Here is a 22,821-nt window from a genome sequence, read left to right on the forward strand (position 1 = left end):
AAATAAATATACTATTTTATAATAAAATCATGTTTATTGCTTGTATCTTTGTAATTTTTGCAAAAATATCATACATTACATATTTGAAAGGTTTAAATTAGAAAATGTATTAATCTATCTAAGGATGTTTAATTTTTATTTGAAAAAAAAAAGTCAATTTTAATATTCTGATCAATATAAAAATATGATTTGTGAAATCTTTTTGAGTGATTATCCATTGTGATAAAATCAGGTATTAAAGTATATGTCCCAAGATATACCTTATAAGAGTGCCTAAAATTTTATACTCACACATATTTTGTGAGTGAGTGGAGAGGACTGAGAAAACAGCTTTCGAGCCTTTATTGATCATGAGATAGACTACCTATTGTTTAGATCTTGAGTTCTTATTTTAAAAAAAAATGATATTTCCTGAAAAAAAAGAGGAGAAAAATACAAAAAGAAAGATATTGAAGATCTATGTAATTTTTAAGTTATATGCTACGACCCATATATCTCTCATAAAAAAAATAAAAAAAAAGAGAGAAATTTATTGTACAAATTAAATAAATATGTGGTCAAGAAGCATAAACTTAGTCTGATTCCATGATGTTATGAAAAAAAGAAAAAAATATATCAGGAAAAAAATATATCAGGAAAAACTATTAGTTTGGCTCGTCTGTCTGTCTGCATTCTGTAAAACATTTTTCTGAGCATTTATCTGTATTCCAACTCCATGAGAGAAATCGTTGCCATAAATTGAAACATTTATTAACCTGTGAGGATATGGAGTTGAGACTCTTACTAGGAATTTCTGAAGGCCGTGTACATTTAACTACCTGAAATAAGCTTTGAATTGATCATCTCAAATTATTTCATAAATTATAATTATGATGAACTTGATATAACTTTGACAGTTTTCAAATTTAATTTAAACAATTAGATAGTTCTGATTGCATTTCTATTTAAATTAATCAATATGTTTTGTATTGCTATTAACGCTTAAATTGCTAGGGACTAGCAATAAGCTGGTTGGGAGGTGTGATAAACATAAAAATTGTACATTAATTAAATATTTTATAATATAAATATATAGTTTTTGTTTTATTAAATGTTTAAATATTATATGTTTTATAATAAATTGTATAAAATATAAGTTGTTGTGTAATTACAAGTTTTTACTATTTTTTACATGTTCGATAAAACAAGAATAAACTTGAAGTTTCAAATGAGATTAAGATAATTATTGGACCTGTAGAAAGTTGATGTTAATATCTACAATATTGATGGCAAGCATGAGATAAAAATCTTCTCACAAGTGGGATCAAATTAAGCAACAAATAAAGTTACCAAAGGAGTGGCAGTTTTACCATGCTCTAGTATTTTGACCATATCTCTCAAATTACTTGGTCAAATGGTTTGAAAAAAATACCACAACTAGACAACTCAATTATCCACATGTTTCTTTTTATGTGAAGAAGCAAATTCGGAGAAGAAGATTTTCAAAAGTGATGTGCAATATAATATAATATCTTGGAACACCAATGAAGACTTTTGTGTAAAAAAATAATATTTTATTTGTGGTTGTCTCCCCAAATTTGGCTATAAATAGGGGTGCATTGTAATGTATTGAGATATCCCCCATTCTATGAACAAACTTTTGAGTTCATAATATTTCTCTCTATATTTTTCTTTTATTTCTTTATTTAAATATAATTAGCATGATAATTTCATATTCAAAGTTTTACACTTTGAATAATGAATAGCTAACTTCCTAAAGTTGAGATGAAAAGGTGAAACTCTTGGCATGATAATAAGGTTACTAAAAGGTAAGAATCTATGTTTTATATTATTTAATCATTATTTATTGTTTATGTTGTATTTATTTCTTTAAGTATTTTTATACCCTACTTATAAGCGGGAGTTTTGATTTATTGTTGCTATATGTTACACTAAATTCTTGGAACCATTTAAATGTTAGTTTGGTTTTACCAACCATTTAAAGTGGATGCCTTGATTTATTATATATGAATATATCATAATATTAATTTCTTGGTACCATTTAAATGTTAGTTTGGTTTTACCAACCATTTAAAGTGGGAACCTTGATTTAGTGTTTACAAATATATATAGCACAATAAATACTTGACCACATTTATAAGCTTTGGTATATATTATATACTTATAAGATAATAATATATAATATAATATAATATAAATATGATTATTTAATTTATTAGAACCATTTTATTAAGTGGATTTCAATATTGTTCGTTAATGTTAACTTTATTAAAATACCAAGAGTGGATCCTTTAATCTCAACTACTTAAATTAAAATTTGAACAATTAAAATTTACCCATTAAAGATTCAAACAATTAAAATTAAAAAGAAACAAAAACAAAACAAAACAAAAAGACATTGTAGTAGACTTGTAATTACTTTAGCTTCCCTGTGGATACGATATCGGACTCACCGAATTATACTACTTGTGGACAACCTGCTCTTGGGAGTGCAACAATCAGAGTCGCAACAGTGATCACAATACCAGCTCCAGCTGCTGTTTCTGTACTTGATCCATCGAACTTCAACACCCAGGGTTGAACTCCCACTCCACAAACTGGAAATCCAACATGTTCTCCAATAAACTCATCAAGTGAAGTATGATCAGTAAAAAAATCGGCGATAGCTTGGCCTTTTATTGACTTTTGTGGGTAATAGGTCAATGTACACTCGGCCAATGCCAAAGACCATTTACCAATCCGTCCCGAGAGAATGGGTCTATTAAGCATGTATTTAATCAAATCGGTTTTAGCCATCACAAACACTCTTGATTGAATCAAATAATGTCTTAACTTAGTACATGCATAATACAGTGTTAAGCATAGCTTTTAAATCACATCGTATTTCGCCTCTACTGGAGTAAGGAATCTACTCAAATAATAGATGGATATCTTCAAGATTATTTTGAACTAGTAGACATCCAATTGATTCATGAGCAGCAGAGATATATAATTTAAGGGGCATTCCATACCCGGCAGGCATAAGAACAAGTGGGTTAGATAAATATCTCTTGATCACATCAAAAACTTTCTGATGCGACTCTTCCCATTTGAACTCCCTGCTGTCTTTGAGCTTCAACAGCTGTGAAAACTCCTTTGTCTTCCCTGCAAAGTTAGAAAAACGCCTCAAGTAATTCACTTGCCCAAGGAAGCGTTGCAATTCTTTCTTGTTCTAGGCGGATTTGCTTCCATAATAGCTTTGGCTTTGTTTTTATCCACTTCAACTCCCCTCAGATGTACAAGAAATCCCAAAAAGTTTCCCGCTTTCACATCAAAGGCACATTTCAATGTATTTAACTTTAACTCATGTAGCCTCATTCGTTGGAAGCTTTTCCTCAAGTGTTCAATGTGATCAGCAGCTTGTTTGGATTTCACAAAAATATCGTCTATATACACTTCAATATGATGTCCTATCATATCATGAAAGATCGAGTTCATAGCCCTTTGATACGTGGCTCCTGCGTTTTTTAGCCCGAATGGCATAACAAGCCATTCAAACGTACCAACAGCTCCCGGGCATCTGAATGATGTTTTGTGTGTGTTAGTCTCTACTATTTTGATGTGGTTGTAGCCCGAGAACCCGGCCATGAAGGATAACAATTCATGCGTAGCCACTGAATCAATCAACATATCAGGTATTGGCATTACATACACATCTTTGGGAGTCGCACAGTTCAAGTCTCGGAAGTCAATGCATATTCTGATCTTGTCATTCTTTTTCATGACTGGCACAATGTTCGAAAGCCATTCGGTATATCTGATTGGTTTTATAAACCTGGGCTTTAACAATTTCTCAACTTCTTCTTTCACTTTCAATTCAACTTCTTTTGACATGCGACGAGATGAATGTTGAAATGGTTTGAAGCCTTCTTTGAGTGGAAGTCGGTGTTCGACCAATTTTCGGTCCAACCCTGGCATGTCATCATAACTCCATGCAAAACAATATTTGTATTCCTTCAACATGCTGATCAAGTCTTGCTTCAATTGCTCTTCCAGTAGCTTACTCACATATACTACTTTTAGATTCTCAAGCTCCCCCAAGTTAATCTCTTCCAATGGGTCTGTAACTTCGTGTTGGCCATCTTCCATTTGAGATGGCGCCATCAAAAACTCGTCGACTTCGAGCTCATCCTCTTCGTATTCTTCTTCTTGGACAACTTCAGTTCCATAAGTTTCCCATGCTTCCTCTTCCTTTAGTTTGTCCAGTACTTGCTGCACATGTGCCTTCCATATAGAGGTTGCAGCTACTCCTTTTATTTTTGGTTCAAATCAATCATCAATCTCCTCAATCAGCGGCTGAATTATCGGCCTAGACAGCACGATAACAGTAGGTTTGAGGATTCTTTCCAACACCGATCTTGGAGTTGGTGTTTGCTTGTATAATGGATTTTCTTTCTTGCTATTGCTACGGATTTTGATGGGCCCAAAATCCCCATTGTAATATCTAGCCTCAACTGCACTTCCACTTGTTTGAAAGGGCTTTCCATCCGCTTCTACGACCTCCACGTCATCCCCTTTCCAAAATAACAATAGTTGGTGCATTGAGGATGGGATGCACTGGTATGCATGGATCCAATCTCTGCCTAACAATGTTTGGAAGTTGGCGGAGGAGTTCATCACAAAAAATGCACATATAGATGACATGCTTCCTACAGTAACATCAGCGGGGAACACTCCAATGGTCTTGGTGGTTTCCCCCGTAAATGCAGCAACACAGACCTCAGTAGGGATCAAATCTTCTTCGGTTTTACCCTGATTTCTTAACATCCTTACTGGAAGAACATTCACAGCTGAGCCATTGTCAATCAAGACCCTAGATACTGGTTTCCATTAACATGGGCCTTGATGTACAATGGCCTTATGTGCTTGGCATGGCCAGTGTAGGTTTCTCAAGTATCACCTGTTGAGGCTTATTTGGGTGGCCCTCCTGGATAATCACTCTTGAACTCCCTTCGGGGAGTTTATTTGCATGCTCTTTCTTTTGCATTGATTTATGGGGCATCAACTCCCCATCCTCTTCTCCCATCACATTAAATCTCTCGGGTAGTATCACCATTCCTGTGGCACAATCCACAATGATGTGAAATTCTCCAACGCAAAAATTAATGGTTTTTCTTGCTTGATCATCCTCTTCGCTTAACAAATCATCATCATCTTCCACAAATTTATCCTCAGTAGCCGATCTTCCAAACTTAGATTTACTCCCCACTGGCTCCCTGGAGACTCGAACATCAATTCTGGGTTCATTTCTCAACTTAGCGGACTCCTCTTTTCTTGCAATAGCTCTTTCTCTCAACAGTCGTCTCTTTTGTGTCCTAGTCGGTGGCCTAGGGAACTTTTAGTGTTGGGCCACTCTCCAAGACTCACTGAACTCCCCTCTGGCTGGAAGGACGTATCTCGGCTTTGCTTTCCGGCTCTCAATCATTTTTCCTTTTGAGATTTCATATGCACGCCGCTTTATGCACTGATCAGATGATACTTTCCTGGTTTCCACCTTTCGTGACTCAAATCTACGTATGTTTCTCTTGTCTGAGTATCTCTGGTGCTGATTACGAGATGATTCCCCTCTGAATGTTTGATTCACAAGAACTGTTCTTTCAAGGAAATGTTGGTTCCTCGGCCGATAGGCCGCGGATTCACTAACTTTCTGGGAAACGCTGTTGAACTATTCGTATTCGATCAGCACTATGTCTTCCATGAGCTTCAAACAATTGACCCTTTGGAATCCAGTATTTCTTGATTACTCGGTCTTTCACTGCAAAGGATCGGCTTCTTTTCTCATTGAGAAGACCTCTCAAATCTGTCATATTCACATTAACCAAAACTATTGGGGGGAAAAGGATCATCATCCACCGCCATAGACTCCTGTTTGTTAGGGAACTTCACGACTCCCTTGTTAATTCTGTCTTGCAAGATGTTCTTGAACGCCCAACAAGACTTTGTAGCATGATTTTATGAGTTGTGGTACTTACAATACTGAAAAGATCGGTGAATCGGGTGAAGAGTGTTTAGAAGGGGGGGGGGGGGGGGTTTGAATAAACACTGCTCAATTAAAATAATTCTTCGACAAACTGATTTCAGTTGTATTACAAACTGAATCTAAAATATTCTTTCGGTCAACAACAATCAGTTAAACTGAATAAACAGTTGCGGAAAACTAACTGACTGAAAGATAGAGTATCTAACTTAAAATAATAACTGAAGGTAATAACAACACAATTTGTTTCTGGATGTTCGGAGACTTGAATAACTCCTACGTCACCCCTTCTATCACGCATATAGGATTTTCACTAAAAGACTTTGATCAAACACAGATCAGTGTACTGACCCACTTCAGTTTGGACTTTTCACTTTGCCAATACTGAAACTCTTAGCATACAACACTTTTACAGATCGTAACTGATCTTAGCACAATTTAGAAATTCTATCAATCTATTACCAGGTGCTATGAAAGCTCAAGAGCGTAGTCTAGAATACTACTGATAAAACTGATAAGCGTGAGCTTGATTTCTGAGTGTGAGCGGATATTTTTGCAGCGTAACAACAAGTAAGATAACTGAGAATGCGATGCTGCTTCAGCTGCTGTCTTCGACTATTTATAGGCTTCCTTCTCAACGGTAACATTAAAGATATTTGAATATTCTAACCGTTGATTGCCACGTCGATATATCCTGACAATAGTACACTGTTTATTTCTGAAATGCGGCGAGCCACTACCAGTTGCAGATGGCTGTACTATATGTCGATTGTCGCTTTCAACTGATGACGTGTACAGCTGAGAGATTAGCTAGTAAAGATCAGTTTACGATGAAATATACTTTTGAAGCGATCAGTTGATTGATGACGTGTTTAGTTACGTCGATCAGTTAGTCCAATTCAGTTGCTAGAATCAGTTGGTCAATCTTTTGTCAAACGCCGGAATTTCGTTTCCAACAAATACTCTCGTCCCTACAGCTCTTCTGTAGGTGGCATCCTGTGATCAGGTGGGAATGTGATGAATTTTTCTTTTACCAAGAAATCGAAAACTTCATCGGTCTTTGACACATCAAATGTATACTGCATGTCTTTGGGGAGTTGTGAGCTGTTCTTCTTTTCAGGTTCTGCTGGCTTCTTTTTTAGCAGGGAAACTGTGCAAGAATCAGCTGATCGAATATCTGCCAATGACACATCTTCCACCTCCTGGTAATAAGACCCCATAGCAGTTTTCTTCTTGTACGACTCTTCCCGCAATAGTTCTTCGTATTCAGCCACTTTGGCAGCTAGCTTGAAGAAATCCCAAAACTCCATTCCCTGGAATTTCTTCCTTAATTCAAAATCCAGCCCTTTTTGTGCCATCTTCACAAACTCTGTCTCTGGTAAGAACACCTTGCATCTATTCTTCATCTTTTTGAACCTGTCGATAAAAGACTCCACAGATTCTCCTTTCTTTTGGGTTACTCTGGACAAACCGGCAATACACACTTCTGGCTCTGTTCTATAGAATTGGATGTGAAATTGTCTTTCCATCTCTTGCCAACTCATCACTGAATTTCTGGGGAGTGAGGCATACCAAGCAAATGCAGTCCCAGTGAGGGAATTCGGGAATAGCCGCAACTTTAGATTGTTGAAGTTCTCCAAGTTGGCTAATTTCCTGCACTGGATTGTGAATCTGGCTATATGTTCCATGTTGATTGGTCGTCCTCCCTACAGAATAGGCTAAAATCATGAACTCTATAACCTTTTGGATATGAGTTATTCACGTCTATGTATTATGGATAGGATTTGTGGAATTCTGGGCGGCCTATCTGCCTCAAGGTCGGCCCATATAGCTCTTGAACAGCCTCTTTCACCATTTATGGATCAACCACGTGAATGTTCCGAGCTGGGAGTGAGTGATGGTAGTGATTTGCCCCCCGAGCTTGAAACCCTGCATTTAAACCAATATTACCTACTGGGAAGCCCCCATCTACTCCTTGATAATCCATGTACGATATGTCATCATAAGCTCCTGGTTGGTACAGAGGATTTGTCACGCTGTACACTTGAGTAACTGGTTGTTTCGAGCTCCCCACTCCATGAGCACGTGGATATGGCTGGGATCTTCCCCCTAAGGCTTCTTCTCTCTTGTGAGGTGGTGTATACCTTCTCTCTGGATGATTTGGGAGAGTAAACTCTGGGCGACGGGGATCGCCGGCCCTTGAGTGTCCAACTCCCTGATCGTATTCATGAACTTGGTTGCTTCCCTGGTCAGCCTCTCTGACAGTGGTATTTTGCTCTCCTCGAAGGGACTGACTTGGCTTACACAAAATGGTTTTCAAACAGTCAGCCATCGCCTTAGATAATTCCAGTGAGATTTCATCAATCTTTGAAGCAGTCAATTCTTCCATCACCCTGTTTGAGACTTGATCATACGTAGTAGGAATATGGAGATCCACTTCTTTAGCATGTAGTTCAACAGCATGTTGCTCTGGCTGAGGCGCTTGAGTTCCATTTTGATTCGCCATAGACTCCCCACCCTCCTGATTCACGTTTTCTTTTCTTCTTGGAGGCATAGTGAGGTCCCACTGGGCGTGCCAAAAATATGTTTGCACAATATTTGATTTGCGGGTGTGCAAGGTACGAAAATGCACTAATGTGTGATGATAAAATCTAACTTCTAAATATTCAAGAGACATGAATTCTAAATTCAGTTATAGTCTCCTAAAACAAATGCAATGCCAAAATAAAGAAAACTATTTTGAATCGATGCAAATAAACCTCTGACATAATTTTGAATTTACAAAACTGTAGGAATTCATCAAAACTTGAAAAATATAATAACTTGTTGCTGAAATCTAGAATGAGAAGACGTAAAATGCTAGAAATATGTTGGAAGCTTGAAAAACTATTGCTTGAAGATTGTAAATTTTGCATAGAGCTTTTTGCAGAATTTTTGTCTGTGTTGAGTTGTGTGTCTGTAATCTTCTGCCGCTGTCCCTTTTCTTCTCACCGCTTGGGGGTTCTTCTGCACTCCCCCATCATCCACGTCCTTCTGCCTTTCATCCCAGGATTTCTTCCCTCTCTACCACGATCTTTTGTGATCAGTTTGAATCGATACAAATTAATCTGCTACAGTTCATGGGCCCATATAATTTAATTGAGCTTGTAATTAAATTGGGTTTGTAATTAATTATTTTTAGCCCAAACACTTTTAATTAATGAAAACAGATTAATCAACTGACATATGAAGAAATGAATTCAATATTTTATTTATATTTTTAAATATTAATGGTAAATATATTATTTATTAAAATTAAAATATTTTTTTCTTTTTTTAAAAGGTTTTTATTGTGGGTTTTGGCTTGGATACTACAAAGAATATTTTATTTTTGAACTTTAATCAAATATTTATTTAAATATATTTTTTAATAAAATTAGTTTTTTAAATAAACAGTTAGACCAAAAATATTTTACAAATTTTCCCCCTCAGTTGCAATCACCTCCAAATAATTTCAGTTCACCGCACGGAACCCTCGCCTCAGAAAACAGACGCCACGCCTCCTCCTCCGTCGCCTCCACCACCACATCTGCCGCACCAGTTTCTCAGGCGCCGGATTATTTATCGTTCAACCATTTACACTAAGTCTAAGAATCCGATTTTTTTAAATATCGTGGTAGAAATCATAATTAAGGAGCCAAATTAGGGGGAAGAATGCCTCCCAAGCAGCAATCGAAAGCGGATTTGGCAAAGAAGCAGAAGGTAGTCGAAGACAAGACTTTTGGGCTTAAGAACAAGAACAAGTCTAAGTCTGTGCAGAAATATGTGCAATCTCTCAAACAATCGGTTCAGCCTAAAGCAGATGCTACCAAGATCAATGCCCAGGTCGAGCAAGGATGTATAATTTTTACTTGTGTTTGTATCTGGATATATTGTATTGTTGAATGTTTGATGGGTTATTTCTTTGGACGGTGATTAATTTATATATGTGTATTGTTTATTGGAAAATTAACAGAAGAAGAAAGAGGAGGAGCTGGCGAGGGAGAAAGAGCTTAACGAGTTGCTTAAAGTTGCTATCAGACAACCTAAAGTTCCTGTTGGTAATTTTCTTCCTTTTACTTGCTTTTGTTTGCCACTATTCATATCTGTTGTCTTATTTGGTATCGATATAATTTAGTTTGATCTATTCACTTGTAAGGATATGAAGAATTTTGCTATGGTGATGGTGTGCATGAGAGTGTGTCTCTGTACTTCCTTTTGTTGTGGTGGTGAGGATACCTGGGTTGCTTATATTTCTTGTGTTGCATTTAGGTGTGGATCCGAAGTCAATACTTTGTGAGCATTTTAAGTTAGGACAATGTGCAAAAGGTTTCAAATGCAAGTTCTCCCATGATTTGAATGTGCAGCGGAAAGGCGAGAAGATCGATATTTATAGTGATAAGCGCGATCAAGGTTTTGGTCTTGATGTCTTAATTGTAGCATTCAATTATGTCCTGTTATTTTCTAATAGTTCCTGACCTGAATTTTCAATCTTTTTTAATCAGTTTCTTTTTCTTTTTTACAAAAGAAAATGAAAAGGAAACAATGGAGGACTGGGATCAAGAGACGTTGGAAAAGGTTGTCGAGTCCAAGAGCAATGAGTACAACAAAAATAAGCCTACTGACATTGTAAGTGTTTGTTTGGACCGTTGGTTTCCTTTTTATGAATTTTTGCATGAAACTATTTTTACATTTCCCTTTGGTTGATGTTTTGATTCATGTATGATAATTTATTATCAATGCCATACTGTGGGTTAGTTATGGACATTATTTGCATGAATATTCAAGTGATGGCTAGATAAAACATTTCTCTATTTTTTTATGAACTGTCATAACAAGCATGTATCATTTGGTCTTTCGTATAAAATATATGGGATGAGAACTTAAGAGTTGCATGAAGATTAGAGTGCTCAATCTTTAAAATTCTAATTGTACCGCACATAGTTGTCAAGGGCGCAAGGCGCACCGAGGCTCACAAGGGCTCTGGAGCCTGAGGCGCAAGGCGCGAGGCGAGGCGAGGCGATTGCCTTACCGAAGCAAGGCGCACATTTTTTATTTTTTAAAAAAATACATTTATCTTAGAATAATATATTAATATTAAAATATGAAATAATTAAGTCACAATGTCACACAAAACAACAAATAATTAATAAGTTCATAATAATATGTAACACGCTGTCACGTTGTCGGCATCTGTAATTCTGTTGCAGTCTGCACAGCTCTTGTCGCCTTCTGTTATTTAATTTGTTAACTGGGCTGCTAGGGTTTGGGGTTGTGTTGGGCCTTTTACATTTTAAGTTAATATTAAAAAAACAGAGAAGTTGCATTTTCTGTTATTTAATTTGTCTCTGTTACTGAATTAAAAAAAAAACACAATCTCGGGCGTGCCTTAGGCGGGCCCGAGAGCCCTTCCAAGGCGAGCCCAGGCGCGCGCCTGAGCTCGCCTTTGTAAATTGTTGTGCCTGGGATTGCCCGAGGTGCAACGCCCGCGCCTAGTGGCGCCTCTCGCCTCAAGGCGAGAGGCGCTCGCCTTTGACAACTATGGTACCGCAGAATATTGGGATGAATTGTTGGATCCCGGTTTTCTCGTGTACAAATGCAGCGGAAGTTTTAAAAATTTTAGATCTTGACATTCAAGATATATATTTGGGCACTCGTATGGTTTTAAAATCAAACATTCATAGGGTGTTGAATTATACCTTTAGTGAATTAAATCACTTGGCTCCAACTAATCCGGTATAGGCGGATCTAGCTCTTGATGAATCCCTACGAACGATCTTCAAAAACTCTTTCCTTCAATCCTTCTAATTAGGTCCACGACTAGAAGATTTGTTCCTCTTTCAAATAGCCCTAGAATATTTTAAAGAAGTTTTACGTTGAGATCAAAAATTTGAGAGATGACTCAAATCTCTTTTTCTTGAAAAAGATGGCCAAAAATTTGGAGGAATTTTTGGTGGGTTTCTCTTGAATCACATTTTGAGATAGTAGTGGAGGCTAGTTATTTTTTCAAAAATTATGAGTGTTTTATTAATTAACCCTAAACCTAATACACATATATATAAGCTTAGGGTCCATTAATTAAATCAAACACTTAATGTGCTTAATAAATTAATTACTCTAGTCCAACTAGTTTAAGTAATTAATTAATCTTTTGAAGTCCAATTAAGAACCTTAATAATTTGTATGTTGGTCTTGTACTCCTACAAGCCCATAATACATACACCCAATTACATTTAATTTAAATCCATTATAAATTCAACATTTGAATTTAATATTTAAATTATAAATTCAACTCTTTGAATTTATTACCTCCAAAATTTAATATTTAATAAACCCAACTTTTGAGTTTAATAAATTAAATTATCAAATTTTATTCTATCCAAATTTCATAAATTCAACTTCTTGAATTTACTATATCATAAATTCAACTCCTTGAATTTATTTTCTCAAAATTTAATTATTATAAATTCAACTCCTTGAATTTACTATATCATAATATAAATTCAACTCCTTGAATTTATTCTCTCAACGGGAACAAACGATCCAGTGCTTGTGTGACCCTCAATGGTTCAGGGATACAGCCAGCCGTGGTTCACAACTCTTTGTGATTCAGGACATAATCCTTTATTCGGGCTTACCTTAGTTAGCCCCCCATTCTTTTCATCAACACCTTGATCAAGAATGTCAGAACTCATTTCTGATTGCACCCATTGGATCATGGTAAGAGCATCTAGTGGCATCGCGTGTATTATTTGAGAATTCTTTCTCTAACGTACATCTCATACTCTGGCCAGAGATTCCATGCACTATTATTTCTTCAGATCACACAGGATATCCACACCCGTAAGTGAGCGGTGAATCTCCGACTACAATTCACTGGCTCCCATATGTGTCGCAACTATACCCAACCTCGCCACCTGATGACTCTCCTGGAGTCGGTAAACGAGTCAAAGCACAGCCCTAGCATATAGAGCCTCAGTGTTGTCCCGGGTCGTAAGGACTAATGGTGTACAATCATAGCCACGGACTTATCCTCTCGATGAATGATAACCACTTGGAAAGTCCGGTGGAGGGTTGTTCTGTATAATCATCATATGACTACCCATCTGCATGTTTGGACATCTCTATGCCCTTACCAAGAAACGCACTACACAACATCACAGATGCTAGTCTCGAGCTCAAGAGACCTTTATCCATGTTTTAGGTGGCTGAATTGACTAGGAACGAATTTAGAATATGCAGAGTTTACAAATGAGTTTCAACATCGAATTACGATTCATTTGTGTTAAAGCATAATCAAAGACTTTATCTATGCTGATTGCATGGATATACAGATAAAGCATAACAAAACCATTAAAAGTTAAATTATATTAAAATAAAGATTGTTTATTTAAACTGAGTCAATAAAATCCCTAGCCAACCGTTGGCTTGCAGGGCATCTACTCTAACAATCTCCCACTTGCCCTAGAGCCAACTACCATTAACTTTAATCACATTGCTTCGCGATGCTTCTGAAACAATGGTCCTGGCAAGGGTTATGTAAGTGGATTAGCAACATTATCTGCAGAGGGGACTCTTTCGACTGATATGTCTCTTCTTCCCACAATCTCCCGTATGATGTGGAACTTCCTCAGTACATGTTTGGATCGCTAATGAGACCTTGGTTCCTTTGTTTGCGCAATGGTACCAGTGTTGTCGCAGTACGACGGGATTGGATCAACTCCATTAGGAATAACGCCCAACACTTGGACAAAATTCCTCATCCAAACTGCTTCTTTGGCTGCATCAGATTCAACAATTTATTCAGCTTCAGTGGTGAAATCCGCAACGGTGTCTTGCTTGGAACCTTTCCAAGAGACATCCGCACCATATAGCATGAATACAAAACCAAAAGTCGATTTCGAATCATCTACGTCACATTGGAAACTAGAATTCGTGTAGCCTTCCAATTTCAATTCTCCACCCCCATAGACCATGAACAAGTTCTTAGTCCTTCTCAAGTACATAAGAATTTCTTTCACGGCCTTCCAATGCATTGGACCATGGTTCGCCTGATATTTCCTTGTAACACTCAGAGCGTAAGCAACATCAAGACGTGTCGATATCATACCATACATGATACCACCAATAGCTGACGCATATGGATACGTGTCATCATCTCTATCTCTTCATCAGTCTTGGGGCACATTGCATTAGATAGAGTAACCATGACACATTGGTAAGTAACCTTTCTTGGAATCTATTTAGAATGGTATCGATATAAATTGCTTGGGTGAGCCCCACCATCCTTTTGATCTATCTCTATAGATTTGTATTCCCAATACATAGGATGCTTCACCCATGTCTTTCATGGAGAATTTACTTGTTAACCATACTTTAAATGATTGCAATAATCCTACATCATTCTCAATGAGCAGGATATCATCAACATAAAGTACCAGGAATGTCACTGCACTTCCACTAACTTTCTTGTACACACATGGTTCCTCAGGATTCTTAGCAAAACCAAACTCTTTGATAGTGCTATAAAATCTGAGGTTCCAACTCCTTGACTCCTACTTGAGATCATATATCGATCTCTGAAGTTTGCATACCTTATGCTCACTTCTTACAGATGTGTATCCCTCAAGTTGAGACATATAAATTTCCTTTTTGATGTCTCAATTGAGGAATGCTTACATCCATTTGCCATATCTCATAGTCATACCATGATACTATGGCTAGTAGTATTCTAATGGACTTAAACCTAGCAACTGGTGAGAAAGTTTCCTCATAGTCAACTCCTTACCTTTGAGTATAATCTTTTGCAACCAGCCTTGCTTTGAAGGTCACTACCTTCCCATTCGCTCCAAGATTTCTTTTTGTAGATCCATTTGCACCCTATAGGAACGATTCCCTCAGGTTGATCCATCAATGTCGAGACTTGGTTTGAATACATAGAGTCCATTTCTGACTGCATGGCTTCAAGCCATTTGGTTGAATCAGTATCAGATATTGCTTCTTTGAAATTCATTGGATCACATCCAACACAATGCTCATCGTGGCTTTGTTCATGAAGAAGCGTATGTCTTGCAGGTGGTCCAATAACCCTATCAGACCTCCTAGGAGCTTGTACTTCAACTACTGGTTCTTGGGAAATGGGTTAAACTTCTAAAGTTGAGGGAGTATCTTGAATTTCTACAAGTTTTATCATCTTGCCTTTTCTATCTAATAGAAATTCTTTTCCAAAAAGGTGGTATTTCTTGAAACAAACACTTTTGCTTTATTGGGGCGATCGAAATAATACCCAACAAAATTCTTTGGATATCCTACAAAGTAGCACAAAGTGGATCTACTATCCAATTTGTCTCCTACTGTCTGCTTCACGTAAGCAGGGCATCCCCATATTCTCTCGTAAGAATATTTGGGAGTTTTTCCCATCCATATCTCATATGGTGTTTTATCCACTGCTTTAGCATGGACATTATTCAACAACAGTGCAACAGTTTCAAGTGCAAAGCCCCAAAACGATGTAGGCAATTCAGTAAATCCCATCATAGATCGAACCATGTCCAACAAGGTTTGATTACGACGTTCAGAAACACCATTCAATTGTGGTGTTGCTGGTGGAGTTCACTGTGATAGAATCTCATTCTCTTTTAGATAACCCAAAAATTCAGCACTTAAGTATTTACCATCTCGATCAAATTGAAGTGTCTTAATACTCCTTTCTAGCTGTTTTTCTACTTCAGATCTGAATTCTTTGAACCTTTCAAATGCTTCAGATTTGTGTTTTATCTAATAAACATACCCATACCTCGAATGGTCATCAGTAAAGATAATGAAGTAGGATTGCCCATATTTTGTGCTAACACTTAGCAGGCCACAAATGTCTGTGTGGATCAAATCCAATAGACCATGCACACGTTTCACGTTTCCATCGAATGGAGTCTTGGTCATTTTTCCTTTTAGACAGAACTCACAAGTAGATAATTTATGTTTGACAAGTCAAACATGCCTTCTCCCACTAGTTTGTGCATCCTTCTTTAGGAAATGTGACGTAGTCTAGCGTGCCATATTTGTGTGGGATTTGGATCATCTAACTTTCTTTTGTTTGTTGTTGAAATCATGTTTACTTGGACATTAACTTATCATTTCCGGAACATTTCTGGCACATAATTTCTTATGTTCGGACTTCTTGCAGTGAAATAAATATGTTCTAACTTATCGGGCTTTGTAGGCCTTTTAAGTGTATTTCAGAGTTTGCCTCTTATTGGGATTGTTTTTCTTGTGAGGGGCGGAACATTTCTTTCCCTTACCTCGTGGGTCATTTTTCGTCCGACGAAAGACCCATTATAAAAACAACAATTTTTCTAATTTTATTGTGATTTCATAAGTCATAAGCATATTGACTAGCTCTTCAAGGCTATCAAATATCTAATTAAACTTGAAGTTCACCATAACCCCGTCAAATGAGAGATAGAAAGACAACAAATTTATGTTATCAATTAACTCGTTAGGAATCACATATTTCAGGCCCACCACATTCTCAATAACCACAGTCATATGTACACCATGCTCATGGGCTAGAGCCCCATCTTGCATGTGTGTAGTCATGAGCTCCTTGAAAGTAGTGTGCATCATCGTAGGAGTTTCATGCACCATGGAACTCTTGCACGTGCATTCGAATGTCAGCAGTATTCAAAATTTCCTCAAACTGTCCCTACAGTTCATTTGACATAGAAGCGAGCATATCACACTTTAGCTTGCATACTATGGTTCTACCCTCTTGCATACTTTGTCAGTTCAGCCGGACTGACATTAGTTTGTATATTATTTTCTCCGAATTTAGAACAATTTTCCCAGCCTGTCTTGAAAATTAGATTCAATTAGTTTGTTAATAATAAAATTGGATTACGTGACGAAATCGAAAATATACTGATACGGAAACAATATAATGGTTGCCGATTATTTTAAAATAATTTTAAGATATAAAATATGGATTTTATTTTATAAATCTCTCTCCCACTATTTTGACATTTCCACCACCCTCTGCTGAAAAAAGGAAATCTTATTTCCTTAGTGGGCACGTAGAGTCCAATTAGCCAATTATAATCCTGAATAATATCAGCCAATTATAATTTCTAAAAGGTAGAATCTAATTGCATCCCTATGCAACCTCCGCGTGTTTTGCTCCACGTTTAATAAAGACCCAATAATATGACGCCGTTTATTTTCGCGTGTCAAACCGACCCATCAATATTGAATTGTAGTAGACGGTCGCCATGAGTTCCCCCAATAATACGAGCCGAAGTCATGGGAGTTCCATTCAATTCACATCATATGTCCGGTGGAAGTCACAGCTTTCCGGCGTCCAGGCCTCCCTAATAATATGAGCCAGACACTGTCCGTGGGTAGCGATCAACATGCAACCACGGTTGATGGATGACAATGAAAAATTAAACTCTTTTAATTTTTACTTTTCCGGTTTGATATAAATTTTGAATCATATTCAAAATGAGGGATTTTAATTTTAAATTGTCTGATCATTTTAATTTAAAATCGCGTGCCACGAGTTTGTATGTTTGCCGGATTCATGCAACTATATTATTTAATAATATACATACATGCATACTACTATATATCGCATATATCATAATATGACATTCAACAATAAACAAGGATGATCGATTGCCAACACTATTAGATCCATGTGAGCCAAACATGGATCCAGGTCCAAAACCTATGTGAATGCAGGGATGCAAATGCAACAATTACAAGAGCTTTCAATATTTTACATGTCTTCATCTTGATCATCGGGCCCACCATCTTCCAGTCTTGATATCCCACTATTCTAATAATTACATTTAAATAGCCATGACACATAAAGGATACATCTCATGGGGTGGGAACAGACCATAAACCAGGCCCACTTTAATAATATCAAATATTAACAAAATGAACAAAAGAGTAAATTATCCTAACATACACCTAACACATTGGTCAAGGCTCTCGATCATCTTTCATGCATTTAATATTAAATATTAACATCAATTAATTAAACAAATTTAATTAACTGAACAATCATATATCTAAAAATTTATCACTGACAACCACAATTATTAAAAAATTTAATATATTAAATAAGCCCCTTTATTTAATTTCCAATTAAATCAATAATAATTGATTTCTTGTAAAACTCATTTTTACTATAAATAATTACAATCATATTCTAATTATTTATTTCACAAGAAAATCATTAATTTTCTAAAAATTAGTTTTTAAAAAGAAAAATTGAACCAATTTTCAAAAATATCAAATTTACCCAAAAATTTAAAAAATCAGAAAATTGCACCGTAGGCCCAAACAATTCATACCCATCATCCAGCACACTTCTCGAGACAAGGCAGCCGCCCCCGCTGCCCGAACGTTTCAGGCAGCCGCAAGGACACTGTGCGCGCAGGCGCGGTGCGGCTTCACGCCGTGCGCGCAACGTGCGGACGCTCTGTGACGCAGGCGCGCACAGTGCACTGCCCGGAACAGTTCCGGGCAGTCCCGATTTTTTAATTTTTTTTATTTCTGGAAAAATAAACTTTTTAATGGTGCTACAATTTTCTGAAAATTTTTCTTGTGTGGTTAGAAATAAATTATTTAATATCAAAACCATACGATTTAGAAAAACCGTGGCTCGATACCACTGCTGGATCCCGGTTTTCTCGTGCCCAAATGCAGCGGAAGTTTTAAAAATTTTAGATCTTGACATTCAAGATATATATTTGGGCACTCGTATGGTTTTAAAATCAAACATTCATAGGGTGTTGAATTATACATTTAGTGAATTAAATCACTTGTCCAACTAATTCGGTATAGGCGGATATAGCTCTTGATGAATCCCTACGAACGATCTTCAAAAACTCTTTCCTTCAATCCTTCTAATTAGGTCCACGACTAGAAGATTTGTTTCTCTTTCAAATAGCACTAGAATATTTGAAAGAAGTTTTACGTTGAGATAAAAAATTTGAGAGAGAACTCAAATCTCTTTTTCTTGAAAAAAATGGCCAAAAATTTGGAGGAATTTTTGGTGGGTTTCTCGTGAATCACATTTTGAGATAGTAGTGGAGGCTAGTTATTTTTTCAAAAATTATGAGTGTTTTATTAATTAACCCTAAACCTAATACACATATATATAAGCTTAGGGCCCATTAATTAAATCCAACTAGTTTAATTAATTAATTAATCTTTTAAAGTCCAATTAAGAACATTAATAATTTGTATGTTGGTCTTGTACCCCTACAAGCCTATAATACATACACCCATTATATTTAATTTAAATCTATTATAAATTCAACATTTGAATTTAATATTTAAATTATAAATTCTACTCTTTGAATTTATTACCTCCAAAATTTAATATTTAATAAACCAACTTTTGAGTTTAATAAATTAAATTATCAAATTTTATAAATTCAACTCCTTGAATTTATTCTATCCAAATTTCATAAATTCAACTTCTTTAATTTACTATATCATAAATTCAACTCTTTGAATTTATTTTCTCAAAATTTAATTATCATAAATTCAACTCCTTGGATTTACTATATCATAATATAAATTCAACTCCTTGAATTTATTTTCTCAACGGGAACAAACGATCCAGTGCTTGTGTGACCCTCAATAGTTTCTGGGATACAGCCAGCCGTGGGTTCACAACTCTTTGTGATTCAGGACATAATCCTTTATTCGGGCTTATCCTAGTTAGCCCCATTTTTTTCATCAACACCTTGATCAAGAATGTCAGAACTCATTTCTGATTGCACCCATCGGATCATGTTAAAAGCGTCTAGTAGCATCGCCCATGATCCCCTAGGTATCATTGATAGTGCCTGCAAGAACCAGTCGATTATGATTAACGTACAGTACGGTCCTTTCATCTCATATATCCCGACCGAATCTACAATCATTGGTTAATCGAGGGTTGCATATTAATTCGATAACTATGTGATAACTATAATAGTGGCATCGCGTGTATTATTTGAGAATTCTTTCTCTAACGTACATCTCATACTCTGGCCAGAGATCCCATGCACTATTATTTCATCAGATCACACAGGATATCCACACCCGTAAGTGAGCGGTGAATCCCCGACTACAATTCACTGGCTCCTATATGTGTCGCAACTATACCCAACCTCGCCACCTGATGACTCTTCTGGAGTCGATAAACGAGTCAAAGCACAGCCCTAGCATATAGGACTAATGGTGTACAATCATAGCCACGGACTTATCCTCTCGATGAATGATAACCACTTGGAAAGTCCGGTGGAGGGTTGTTCTGTATAATCATCATATGACTACCCATCTGCATGTTTGGACATCTCTATGCCCTTACCAAGAATCGCACTACACAACATCACAGATGCTAGTCTCGAGCTCAAGAGACCTTTATCCATGTTTTAGGTGACTGAATTGACTAGGAACGAATTTAGAATATGCAGAGTTTACAAATGAGTTTCAACATCGAATTACGATTCATTTGTGTTAAAGCATAATCAAAGACTTTATCTATGCTGATTGCATGGATATACAGATAAAGCATAACAAAACCATTAAAAGTTAAATTATATTAAAATAAAGATTGTTTATTTAAACTGAGTCAATAAAATCCCTAGCCAACCGTTGGCTTGCAGGGCATCTACTCTAACATGAATATCATCCCGATAAAGAAATTTGTTAAATAATGAAGGCTGTGTTGAAGATGCAGAAAACAGAGTGGATTTTTTCGACTCATCCTGTGAATGGACATTTTGGTTATGAAAAATGGTCTGGTTTCCATAAGTTGTTCAATTTATTTTATTACTGGAATGAAATTAAAAAATGTTTACTAGTTTGGTGAAAGAAGGCTAATGCATACTTGGTTTAGTATAAAACATGCTTCATTCTGAAATCTGTTTTCGTTTTCTTTTTTTGCCATGCTTTGTTCATTTGTTTCTTTGTTTACAACTTTAAATAACAAATGCTATCATGCCTTTTCTTCTCATTCTTTGTAGGTATGTAAACACTTTTTGGAAGCAGTGGAGAAAAAGCAGTATGGTTGGTTTTGGGTTTGCCCAAATGGAGGTAAAGAATGCCATTACAGACATGCACTTCCTCCTGGATATGTTTTGAAGTCTCAGATGAAAGCTCTTTTAGAAGAGGAAGCTGATAAACTAACAATAGAGGAGGAGATAGAAAACCAGGTAATCTAATGGCGCAGTAACAAGTTTTGTTTTCATCAGCAATTTTATGTCATATACATGTTTTGTACTTCCGTCAGTTCCTTAGCTTCCTCACTCACTCAAACTATTTAACTCTATGCTATATGGTATGATACTCGGTTGGCAGCGAGCGAAGGTGTCTACTACAACACCTATGACCCCAGAATTATTCATGCAATGGAAGCAAAAAAATATGGAGGAGAGAGAAGCTGGTCTGGCTGCACAGAGGGCAGAGAGAGCTAAGAATGACCGCATGAGGTAAGTCTTCTTGATTGAATGCTTGGATCTTTTTATTTTCCCGTAGGTGTAGTATTTAATCAATATTTTCTACCTTGTGTCACAGTGGTCGCGAGCTTTTTCTCTCCGATTCTAGCTTGTTTGTTGATGATGCTGAGGCTTATGACAAATACCAGCGAGAAGAAGAACCAGATCCGGAGCAAAACGTATCTTTCCTATGCTTTGTTCTGGTTTCGTTTGTTTGAGTGTGGCCAAATTTCCTGATCTTATTTTTGCAATTCATGGATTTTCGATTTAAATAAATGAAGTCATTTTGTGACCATTGACTAACATCCAAGCTTGAATGACGAATACTGTTTGTAAATAAATGAAGTCATCTCTGCTTTTTTTGTTCAGGTCAACAATGATCAAGCCATGGATGGGCCTAGTTCTTCCACTTCAACTACACGTGACTCAAAAGATAATCCTGGACATGACAATGATAATGGTAATAATGACGACAACGACGAAGATGATGATGATCTTGACATGAATGAACTAATGGAACTGGAAGCTAGTCTTTCGAGAACAGCATTACAAATCAGGGAACCATTTGACAATGCTTGATCCTGAACTCAGCAGAACACCATCTAAAATCACATTTTTCACTCGACTCAAGTCCTAAATAGTGCTCATTCACGGCAAGCAGCTGAATTCAGGTCCTTTTGTTAAAGAACTGAGGTCTTTTTTTCTCCGGGGCGTCGATAGCAAGTTTTGTCAGGTCGATTATCTTGCCAACTGTGAGTAGTCTCGTTTTGGTCCTGGTTTGAGCTGAGTTCCTTATCACAAACTCTTTCTGATTGTGAATTCGATTGTTTTCTCTTTACTTTTGCTGTTCAATCCTTGGCATTCAGGCTAATTGCATTCCCCACGTGATAAGTTCCAACTAAAGCACAAGTACTACCAGTGTCCTCATACAGTCTACTAAATATTTTTTTATAATAGTAATTATTTTGGTGTAATTCAATCATGCTAATAAGGGAGGGGTCATCTTAATATATAGTATTGATACACACAAAGCGAAGTATCTAATGATGGTCGTGGGGATAATTTTCAAGTAAAAAAAAAATTATATTAAACCTCTTAATATTGTTTTATATTTTTGTATAAAATTATTAAACTATATCTCTTTATATATAACGTGAATTTTGAAGATTAATCTCCAAGCAACATTCCAAAAAGACGTCAAATAAAATTCTCTTTGTTGAATTAAATTACCAAATTTTAAGGTGAGCCCACCCGTTGTGGTCAATGTTTTCTTAATGGGCCTGGCTAAAG

General features: G+C 36.5%; 2 protein-coding genes across 2 annotated transcripts; one reads left to right on the forward strand and one right to left on the reverse strand.

Moving 5' to 3' along the window:
* Positions 1-6,987: 6,987 nt before the first annotated feature.
* On the reverse strand, positions 6,988-7,704 carry LOC140817901 (uncharacterized). The gene has a single exon (XM_073177695.1). It carries the CDS (start codon positions 7,702-7,704, stop codon positions 6,988-6,990), a length of 717 nt encoding a protein of 238 aa, XP_073033796.1.
* A 1,770-nt stretch (positions 7,705-9,474) lies between these two features.
* Positions 9,475-22,383, forward strand: LOC140818589 (zinc finger CCCH domain-containing protein 11-like). The gene is made up of 8 exons (XM_073178599.1): positions 9,475-9,880; positions 10,011-10,095; positions 10,307-10,447; positions 10,563-10,663; positions 21,061-21,249; positions 21,395-21,525; positions 21,611-21,710; positions 21,901-22,383. The coding sequence occupies exons 1-8, from the start codon at positions 9,710-9,712 to the stop codon at positions 22,108-22,110; spliced, it is 1,128 nt and encodes a 375-aa protein (XP_073034700.1). The 5' UTR covers positions 9,475-9,709; the 3' UTR covers positions 22,111-22,383.
* Positions 22,384-22,821: the final 438 nt, after the last annotated feature.

The sequence above is a fragment of the Primulina eburnea genome, chromosome 17 (genome assembly GCF_022965805.1).
Source record: "Primulina eburnea isolate SZY01 chromosome 17, ASM2296580v1, whole genome shotgun sequence".
Classification (NCBI taxonomy): domain Eukaryota; kingdom Viridiplantae; phylum Streptophyta; class Magnoliopsida; order Lamiales; family Gesneriaceae; genus Primulina; species Primulina eburnea.